Source organism: Pinus tabuliformis, chromosome 9 (genome assembly GCF_031772625.1).
Source record: "Pinus tabuliformis cultivar Carrire ecotype Pingquan chromosome 9, CPIR1, whole genome shotgun sequence".
NCBI lineage: Eukaryota > Viridiplantae > Streptophyta > Pinopsida > Pinales > Pinaceae > Pinus > Pinus tabuliformis.
The window spans coordinates 446,544,987-446,556,059 of record NC_142307.1 but is presented as its reverse complement, the minus strand read 5'-3'; the positions used below and the strand labels follow the sequence as shown (position 1 = coordinate 446,556,059).

Here is an 11,073-nt window from a genome sequence, read left to right as displayed (position 1 = left end):
CAAAATAAGCCATCATACAAAATCAACGTAGCAACACATGAGGAGACCATAATCTTTAGGTCAAAACTCAATGTGGAGAAACCATCATGATTGTTCTCTTTGTCTTCATCCTTTATTATAAATGAAAACATCTTACAATATTGTACCGACACGTACTATTACTAGTATGCTATCGACCACCTACACAAGGATGCAATCTTCTCTCATTCTCCAACACCCACTGGAAGGGAAATCCAATCCCCTGATCTCATTCACCGATACCTACCGGAAGATAGCTCCAACCCCTAGTCATATTTACCAACTACCAGTTCATATTCATTTATCTTCTTCTTGTTCACATTGTTTTGATCAATCTATTGGCTTTTGCTATTTGACTGTAGAAGTAGATTCTTCTCGTGTGCTTTAATACGTTGCATGAGCTTGTGAATCTACAATATTTTCTATAGTTGACATAGGTTTTGATATTTGACTCATCTAGAAGGCATGATATCCTTGTCTTCCAGATCACGTAGTTTGATGCACCCTCCAACTGATCCTGATCTCGCAACCCATGAGCTGCCATGTTTGCCAGTGAAACGTCAAATTTCTTCCTCTCTCCTTTGCGTTGTTACTGGCCTACGGACCCCATGTTGGAGTGAGTAGATCTGTGGCTCCCTCCAGCTGCTTAGAAAATCAAAATTCAGACTTCTTCTTCTCCCCCCACTCACACTATTTTGACAACATTTGCTACAAAAAATCTGTGTCCTAGCTGAAGATATGCTCTACAAGGAAACGTACGCTACTCACTTCTACCTCTGGAAATCTTTGATCTGGAGATCAAATTTCTCTATCAACTCACTCTGAAAAATTGAATTCTCCTCAAAACTTTGACCTCCTTAGCCCCACGAACTGCGCTACCTCTGGGGTTTTGAATTGCTACCTCTGCAATAATTTTGAATTCCTCTTCCTTTCTACTTCTGATCTCTTCCACTCATGATTTGTGTTGTGATACCATGTGAAAATTTAGTTAGTTGATTCCTACTACAATAATTGATGTTAATTCTTCTTATTGTTAATTCAATTAAACAATTTACTTGCTGTGTGGTAAGACAAATATCAAATTAAATACACTACAGCATACACAAATACAAATGGTGGAAACTAAATACAAGACAGGTGAGAAATAATTATCACACACATATACACAATTATTTTTTGACAAATGTCCCTGGAAAAACCTAGTGTGGGAAAACTAGTGCAGTAGCTGAGGGTTTGTATGATTAAGGAGTAGTAATCTAAGTACAAATCTATGGATGCTTCAGAGCTAGCAATCCATCCAGAGAAAACATATGAAAAACATCTAGTGAGAAAGTTCCCACTTCCACTAGTAATCCGACACTAACCTTAGCTCAAGATGAGCTGCCCATTGCTGCCTCTATGCTGCCTTTTCATCAGCCTAATCAGTTTTGTGTCAGCCTGCTGGGACAAGTGTCTCTCTCTCTCTCTAATCCTGATTAGCTTCTACTTTTGGAAATAGATCTTTTGGCTCTACTCTAGCTTCTTCCTCTAAAACTCAACTTCTCCTCAGCAAATACGAATCTTCCTCTAAAGCTATGCGCTGCCTCTCTTCACTATGTCAACATTTCCGTGGAGTACACTCTCCCTCTATTACGCAATCCTCAGATCTGGAAAAACTTCCTTCCAAATACTATCTCTACCCCTCACTACAGGAAACCACTTCGAATATCTCTTTGGTAACTGTTGCGTCACTCTCTTCTGAAATTTGATCTCTGATATCTTACTCGATGTTCTCCCCAACTTCTGAGTAAGCCTCCTCCGATAAGCATTCAATTGACAACCAATGACCCAAATTAGATTTTAATCAATGGCTCAAGTAATTTCTGATTGATCCTCATCTTCTCCTAGAAGTTTCACCCACAAATTGATTAATACCATTTAATTATTTTAATCTCCTAAGCTTAGACTTAGGGACCCATTAAAAATAATTAATTATTTTAATAAAACTGTTTGGAGCTATAATTTCCCAAAATGATTTCTGCATGTTATGGAATACATGTGCCCAAGCCTCCCTCAAAATTATAAAGTAGAGTCCCACTTCTTTCTCGACTAATAATGAGGGTGATCCATTACTTGCGTTAACATTTCCAAAAAATCTAAATATTATAATTCATCGTGACATCTGCAATATGGGTAGTAAAGGTTTTCACACTAGAATACAAGTTTACACCTCAACTTCACATTTTTGACCTTTTCAATGGTCCATAAGGCCAAAAGTGCTAGCTATTCAAACTCAAAACAACCTAGATACTTTTTCAAACTGGGGCATATTACCAAACATTAAAACCCACTATTCACATTAAGAAGTTGTGTTTTGAGAAAGATACAAGTTCCTTTTATTCCATTTTATTTCTAATGATAGACTAGTCAATTATAGTCATAGGTTGTTATGGTAAATTTCTAGTGAGTATTCTAAGTGAGTGATGAGTCATTCCTAAAAAAAATACTCATTTTACTCTCTAATATTTAGTTTTGAGCTATTTCAACTAATGTATTTCGGAATCATATATTTGGAGAGCATTTTCTAGGCAATGTAAGGAAATGTCACTTGATAAATAGGTTTAGATGTTTCTAAATTTACATTGTTATCATATTAATATAAATATGTCCCAAAAGTAAAAATAATATTACACATGTTTTAATGAATTCAATGATTAAGAAATAGATTAAATTAGAAAAATAAAAGCATTTGTTACCACTTTATGTATAATTTTATTTCATTCATCCTTCTCAACATCTACAGTTGTATTCAAATGAGAAATATTTGATGTCGAACGTTATTAGATATAGGAAGAATGAATCTCATACAATAGATATAATGTAATAACATATTATAATAAGGTTTTTAGGTACGAAGTCTCTCAATTTTCCTATATTACCATAGTCATTACTAAGAATTTTGTTGAACAACATGGCAAGTAGTCCAAATCATACGTATGAGTTCCTTGTTTGATTTGAAGCACATGTCATTTCTTCTAAAAAAAATTACAATGAGAAACAAAAAAAGAATGAAAATATTTAAGGTTGAACATGCAATACTATGAATCATTTAGTTCATATCTTAGAGTTGATTCATGACTAAATTTACATGCATGCTATGTATAGTTCTTTTATGATATATGAAAGGGTTAAGAAATATATATATATATATATATATATATAATTCTTTAATACACAAGTTTTAGAAATATTGATGGACCAAAATTAAATGTTGAAATTAAGTTTCATTTTGTATAATTTGGATGGATATTCAATTTATTACAGAAAAACTTGATGAGATATGTTAAATTTTTAATCATTAATTGACATGCCTTGACCTCAAACCATGTCTTTATATTTGATCCTTGAAGGAAACAGTTATCACATCATGATGAGAACAAATCATTTAGAAAGTCGTAAACATTATTTATATCCTAAGAATTAATAGATGATTTCACAATTTTTCTATAAAATAATCTTACAATCCTTTACGCCAAAATGAATTTTTGATATGTTAGTTTAAAGAGTATCACTATAAAGGGAAAAATAAAATATTAATTAAATTTAAAAAAATACTATTTTTAAGTTTTATAATGCTTTATAATATGTAATACTATAGTGTTTATCACCACTAATAATACAAATGTGTTCAAATACTATTCAAATAAAAGAGGCATTCATATCATAATGCGTAAATAACTAACTGTAACCATTATTTTAAATCTTATACCAACAAAGTTCACAATATTTTATTGAGATTGAGATAACATAAATGTTTTGCCAAATGATTACATTTTTTTTTTCTAAGTAAAGGCTAATTCTATTAATAAAAGGAAAGTATAGTTACATGGAGGTCAAGACCTCAGAGGAAGCCGAAGTTGTCCAACAGAATTGACAAACTATCCCCGGGTTGAGATAACCAGATACAAAAGACCAAGAATCCATACATACAAAGAAATTGGCCATAATGGTAAACCACAGTACAGGTCAAAGGAGAGTTGTAGCCAAACTTTTTGTGCTGCCCGGATAACCGTATGCAAAACTGAAAAACCAAGGACCTGATAAACTTGTCGAGACATGACCTGATATAAAACATATTTACAAAATATTTGATAAACTTGCCAATCCAAGACCTGATACAAAACATATTAACAAAAGCCGTAATAACACAGCACATTGGACAAAAGAACCAGAAGAGAAACTGTGACATCAGACGAGGCCATGGAGGCATCAAGCATTCGTCTGGGGGTCCTGAGCATCCTTCTCCACCAGGCAAGGATTTCCCATCCACGAGTCATCAACATTGTCCTCAGCACTTGTACCGCTGCCACCTGGAGGAGCTGCCAAGCGCTGATTTCCGTCAGAAGAGTTTGACGGATTAACAGAAGCCGAGATATCCCGTGTCTTCTGGGGGCTTGAATACATCAGGGACACTCCCCTTAGCCTGCAACTCACCACAATTGAACACAATGCCAACATCTTCTCCCTGTAGTTCGCTATCATCCTAAGACTGAGAAGTTGAGGTATGCACAGAGAAACTAGGCTGAGCTTCTTCCTCCGCCAAAATTACAGTGATGCTGGCCGAGAGAACTGGTCTATTGAGACGACTATGGAATTTGAAGCGGGTGGTTTGGAACGAATTGTGCGAGAAAGGCTTGCCATTTTCTGAGGAGAGGGAAGCCAAAGCCAGAGGGATAATATTCTGGGGAGCAGGCTGAGAGTGCCCATGGTTTCCACTACTCCCTCCACGGTGAGAGAAACCACGGCAACGCACCATTGTCAAAGGAACGAAGGAGCCTAAAGGAGATGAATAGAAATGCCAGAGAGTGTAGGTTCGAAGGTAAGGGAGCCGAATAAAGGTCTGACACCAGACATGCAAACAAGCTACCAAAGCAATGCAAGGATGCAGGCATAGAGACAAGCTGATGAAGGGAGACCTGATGGGGATGACAGAGGATAAAACCAACGAAGCCATAAATAAAAAATCCCGCGAAGAGTCTTTAACAAGAGGCGCATTCAATTCCGAATGCTTGATGATCTGTAGGTACCACTTATAGTCCATCTTCATCCGCGGGAGGATTTTGGAGGTTGTGCGGATTTGCCAGCGGCAGGTCCAGATGCCGGCTTTACATAAAACCTTCATTAAGTAAGACATTAAAGCACCCACATCCGGGTGTGTTTCTTCTTCCTAATTCATATCATTCTTCACTATGGTTTGGTAATTCATTAGTTGGGAGTCTGAGGCGATGCTGGAGAGTGATCCTGTATGAAGTTCCAGCCCACATTCCACTCCAATATTTGCAAGAAAGTCTACCAGTTTATTTCCTTCTCGACGAGTGTGCTTAATGGAAATGGCCCTGTGTCGAGAGAGACAGATATCAATGAGCTCAAGCCTTTGTGCCATTCGCCATTTGTTGCTTAGCTTATGTGAGGGAGTGCCTTGCATGATTTTGGTTACCATACTTATAATGATCTTTGAATCCCCTTCTATGATAAGTGGAAAAAATCCTCCGTCTTGTGCTAAGGTAAGACCTTGCCATAGGCCTTCCAATTCCGCTGAGTTGTTGGTATCCCAACCTTTTGAGCCAAGAAAAGGCAGTAGAGGAGCCCCTTGATGATCTCTGAAGACCCCTCTGAAGCCTGAGATTCCTGGATTTCCTTTTGAGGCTCCATCGAAGTTAAGCTGAATCATGTTATTCGGGGGGGGATCCACTTTGTAGGTAGATGGCCAAGCGGAGGTGGGTTTTCTTTGGAGGTAAGCTCTTGATTCAAATGAATATTCCAATTTGCCCAGATGGATTGTTCTTGCAGCAGAGAAGGAAGATCTTCCCGGGACCAAGAAATGATGGAGAGGGATTCTTTGATATTTTGGCATAAGATGGTCCAGAGATTCTCTATAGAAATGGACTGGTCCTTGAATATCCTACGATTCCTTTCCTTCCAGATGTTCCACATCAGGAGTCCAGGGATAAGCTTCCACGGAGTGCTTAGAAGTTTTCTTTGATACGGTGATTGGTTCCTGTTGCGAACTGTAGCTTTGATGTCCCCATGAACTATGCCTTCTTTTTGGCAACGAAAGCTAACTTTTTCCCATAGCTTGCGCGCAATATGACAGGCTTGCATAAGATGTATAATGGATTCCTCTTCTTGCTTGCAGTTGGGGCATATGGAAGGGCCATGATAATCTCTTTTTCTGAGATTATCCCAAGTGAGGATTTTATTTTGACATAGGAGCCAAAGACAGGTAGAGACTTTCGGCCAGTTGGAGGGGTCCCAGACTTTGCTCCATAATACATCTTTGACTATGCGCTCCCTGATGATTATATTGTAAGCCTTAGAATCTGATCCGCTTCAACCCAACGTCTATATCCCTATATGGAGGAGAGATTCCAAAAGTGTCTGACCTTGTCTAACTCATGCAAATCTTGTTCCGATAACTGTAGGTGAGAAAGAATGTCTGTGAGCTTTGGCAGCTGCTGCCAGGAGTCCTCCCAGAATCTAGCAATGTTGCCATTCTTGACTTCCCAAAAGCTATGCTGTTGAATGAGGTTCCTGTGTTGTTTGGAAAAATTCCATATCAATGATCCCATGCCCACTTCCGACATTCGTATTCGTTCTACAATTGGGAAATTGCTTGCGTATTTGGCGATCCATAGAGAATCCTAGGGAATGAATGGTGTAGAGAGCCATCTCCACCAAATTTTTGCTCCCATGACTTCGTTACTGTGAGACGGGTCCCTCAAACCAATGCCACCAGCATCCTTAGGAAGGCAGACCTTATCCCATTTGACAAGAGCCCATTTACGGGTGGGTCCAGAGCTACCCCATAAGAAGGAGCGCTGGAGAGCTTCTTGATTTCCTTGAGAACCCATTTGGGAGCGGCCAAGATAGAAAAGAGGTAGAGCGGCATGGAATGAAGAATAGCGTTTATGAGGACTAATATGCGGGCCATGTTAAGAGCCCTGTGAGTCCAAAGGAAGAGACGAGCCTCTAGCTTTTCTAAGAGGATTTTCCAGGAGGAGTGCTTAAGAGCCGAGGCAGTTAGAGGCGCTCCTAGATATTTGGATGGTAGTACGGCAATGGTGAAGACAAGAATACGTGCTATGTGATTTTGGGTAATGACAGGAGTGTTAAAGAAGAAAATTTGAGACTTGACTTTGTTGACATTGGCTCCAGAGGCTTCTAAGAAATCCGACAGGAGAGCTTTGAGTTGACGGGCTTCCTGAACAGATGGATGGTCGAAAAGCATGTTGTCATCAACAAATTGTTGGTGAGAGAAAGTAGGGGAGTTGTGAAAGGATAAGCCTTTGAGGAGCTGAGATTGCTGGGCTGATTTGAGGTTGCGACCCAATCCCTCTGCCATGATGACAAAGGGGAAGGGAGAAAGGGGATCTCCCTACCTAATACACGAAAGGTGGGTGAAGGTATGCCATTGATGAGCACAGAAAAGAATGATGAAGATAACAGACTCATAACCCACCTTACCCAAGGAGGAGCAAAACCAAAAGCTATTAGAATTTTTCGAATGTAAATCCAACTTAAGCTATCAAAAGCCTTGGATAAGTCTATTTTGAGCAGCATACCTGGTTTCTTCGATTATTTCATGAGTTAGGATAATTGCATCTGTTATCTGTCTGCCTTCTACATAACTAGATTGTTCAGGCGAGATGATGAGAGGAAGTAGTAATTTCAGTCTGGAAGCAATAATTTTGGATACAATTTTGTAAATAATATTGCATAAAGTGATAGGCCTATACTTATCAGGTGTGCTGGGCTATGCTTCCTTGGGAATCAGCGCAATGAAAGTGGCATTTAACCCAGGGAACATCCATCTTAATTTACGCAATTCCTCCACCACTTGCCAAACCTCCAGTTTGATCAGGTCCCAAAAGTTGTGAAAAAAATTGGAGGTAAATCCATCCAGACCCAGCGCCTTACCAACTTTCAATTGATGCACTGCATTTTCAACTTCCTGAAGGTCTACAGGTTAGAGAAGGAGTTGATTATGCTCCTTTGAGATTAGTTTGGGAATGTTCCTCAGAATTTTGTCAATAGCTAGCGTTTTGTCTATGTTTGGCTCTTGATGTGCTTGCTTGAAATAATTGAGGAATTGACTTTCAATACGTTCATGAGTTTCAATCCTTGCTCCCTGCCCATTTTGAATGTGGGAAATGTTGTTATTCATTCTGCGCTGAATGGTAGTTCTGTGAAAAAATTTGTGTTTTTTTCTCCGTCCTTCAGCCACTTTATTCTTGATTTTTGTCTCCATAGGGTTTATTCCTGTTTTGCTCTTGCTAATATTTGTGATTCAAGAATTTGTTCCTATTTTGTCAAGTCCTCAGATCGTCCTTCGGTTATGATCCTCTGCTGCAAATTCTTCATGTCTTGATTGAGGGCATTCTGAGCTTGAAAGATGTTAAGAAAAGAAGTGTGATTCCAATGCTTGATTTTGCCTTTGAGGTGCTCGAGCTTCTGCTAAAATTGAGACATATTGGAGCCACTCGAAGGGGAAAATTTCTCCATGCTGAAATGACTAACTTATTGAAGTCAGGATGAGACATCCAGACGGCTTCAAAATGAAAAGGCCGTCGAATGTTGTGATAGGGGCGATTCCACTGAAGGGCTATAGGCCAGTGATCGGAACCCAATATCAGCAAGATAGAAGCTACAAATTCTCCACCCAAGTGAACTGCATTGTCTAATAAGAGGAATCTGTCAAGGCGTGAAACAATCTGATGCGATCCTTCTCTTTTGTTATTCCATGTAAATAAACCATTGTTGGAGGGGATATCAATAAGCCAGTTATTCTGAATGAATTCTTTTAGGTGATTCTCATCTCTGTTACCTCTGTTCCTACCTCCCTTTTTTTCTTCCAGCCTTGCAATCATGTTGAAGTCACCTCCAGAAATCCATAGAGGGTGCAACCTATTTGTGTTTAGCTCCGAAAGGATGTCCAGGATTTCAACTTTGTGCATAGTTTCCTGAGGAAAATACACATTAGTAATATGACCATAAATGTTGGTGCGATTTATGTGAAAGATTGCTTGTATGAAGTTCTTGTTTGCATGTATATTGTTGAGCAAAAGAGTGTGCGCGTCCCATAGAATTGCAAGGCCACCAGATGCCCCATGAGCATTTACAGCTGTTACCATCCCACCTGGCCAGGCTTTCGCTGCAATTTTTTCCAAAGCTGTTGAGTTGCATTTAGTTTCTTACAAGAATATAATTTGAGGTTTTTCCTGCATGATCACATTTTTGAGTAGTCTGCCTTTCCTTGGGCTGTTGAGCCCTCTAATGTTCCATGAAATCAACTTCATTGGGAAGTATTGGGGTTGATGTTGAAGTACTTAGTTAGCTTGGAGTATCTGCCTGACTCCACTAACATTTCTCCTATTCTGATAGTTCTTTGGAGAGTGGTTTTCCTCCCACGCTTTTTGTTGTCTTTGGCAATGAACTTTCCATCCCAAGGACTTCCAATCTGAACACTAAGAGAGTGATGCTTTTGTGCTCGCGTTAGGACCTCCACCAGGTTGTCTACTTGTCGATCTGGGATTTTATCAAAGTTCTTTGTTTTGCATTCCTGCTCTAGGCCTAAGATATCAAGTTCGCCAATGTCTATGCTCTCAGGATCTTCCTCCATGAAATGGGATTCTTGTAACTCTTGAGTTGTTTTAGTTGCTGTTCTTGGGCTGGGTGTTATATTATCGACCTCCATTCCTTGAAAGTTCCAAGCTGGGGTTTTGATCTGGGTAAGGGGGGGAGTTTTGCTGATTAGCGGATCTTCTGGGAGCGATAAGGTCGCTTTCTGCTTATCTTTAATGGTTTCCTTCTGAGAGAGAGAGGGATTTTCGGACTCAGGATCATCATTACTTGCCAAAGCAGCAAAGCTTTTGCTGGTTGAAGGTTTGGAGGAGCTAGCTGGATGCGTCCTGGGATTAGTTACCAATTTCTGGTGGTTTTTTCTGCGGCTAACCACTTTGGTGAATCCATCAGGAGCAGGCTTGTCCGAGGACATCTGGGAGGGGGGTTTTCTATTTAGAGGATAGTCCCTAAATAAGTGACCGAGATCATGACATTTCCTACACCGAAACGGTACATGCTGATAATCTATCAGCTGAACCCATTCAATATCATCATGAAATAAACTTATCGCATCCGGCAGGGCTTGATTGAGGTTCATGTAGGCACAGATTTGGGCATATGAGGTGTATCTGCTGATTTTTGTTTCATCTGCCACTTTAATAAATTCACCCAGTGCATTTCCGATTTCTTGCAAGGAGTCTTCCTCCCAATATTTCACAGGAAGAGTGTAAAGCCTTATCCAAACCGGAGCCCAACTGAGGTCTTCCTTGTCAAGGTTGAAACGTTCTACCCATCCTCTGAGATACAGGCCAGCAGCGTTGAAGAAGTACGACCCTCCGTCCAGAACCCTGTTCCGATCCTCAAAACAGTTAAAGATGGTCGTAAAAAACATTTAGGTCGTAGTTGCAGAGTAATGTGGCCCTTTGGATTCCATTTTGAGGCTATCCAGCCTCTCAGCGCTTTCTGAGTTGGCCAAAGTCCGATGAACTTTCCTATTAATGCGTGATCCATCCTGAATTGTATTCTGACATTGATTCGATGGCTTGGAAATTCTACTTTTGGCTTTTGAGTAGCTACTGGCTTGCATGTGGATGAGCTGACCTTGGGTTGATCCTGTTGATCCTGAACTTTGTCCTGATGTGCGCTTGGATCCGTATTACCCTCACTCTGCACCTCTGCGTTGCCGTTTTCTTCATTTCATTGCTTTTTGTTGTCATTCGCCCTCCCCCTCAGGGGAATCATTAGTCCTAAGATTGCCTACAGAAGACGTTTGGCCGCAGATCGACCAGAGACTGTCAAAGCTAACCTTGGTCAAGTCTGCCGTAGCAGGGTTTACAGAAACCCTAGAAGGTAGGCTGCCGCCCGCTCTGTCAAATGATTACATTACATGAATGACATTTATTTATTTGCTTGATAGGAGGTGATGAGAACCTAAGGTAAAAGCAAGCAGAACAC

General features: G+C 39.8%; 1 protein-coding gene across 1 annotated transcript; it reads right to left on the bottom strand.

The window, feature by feature from the left end:
- Positions 1–6,775: 6,775 nt before the first annotated feature.
- LOC149149071 (uncharacterized) lies at positions 6,776–7,399 on the bottom strand. The gene has a single exon (XM_089442382.1). The coding sequence runs from the start codon at positions 7,397–7,399 to the stop codon at positions 6,776–6,778; it is 624 nt and encodes a 207-aa protein (XP_089298508.1).
- Positions 7,400–11,073: the final 3,674 nt, after the last annotated feature.

Coding starts and splice junctions, on each gene's coding strand:
- LOC149149071 (XM_089442382.1), bottom strand. CDS start 7,399: ATGGCAGAGGGATTGGGTCGCAACCTCAAATCAGCCCAGCAATCTCAG.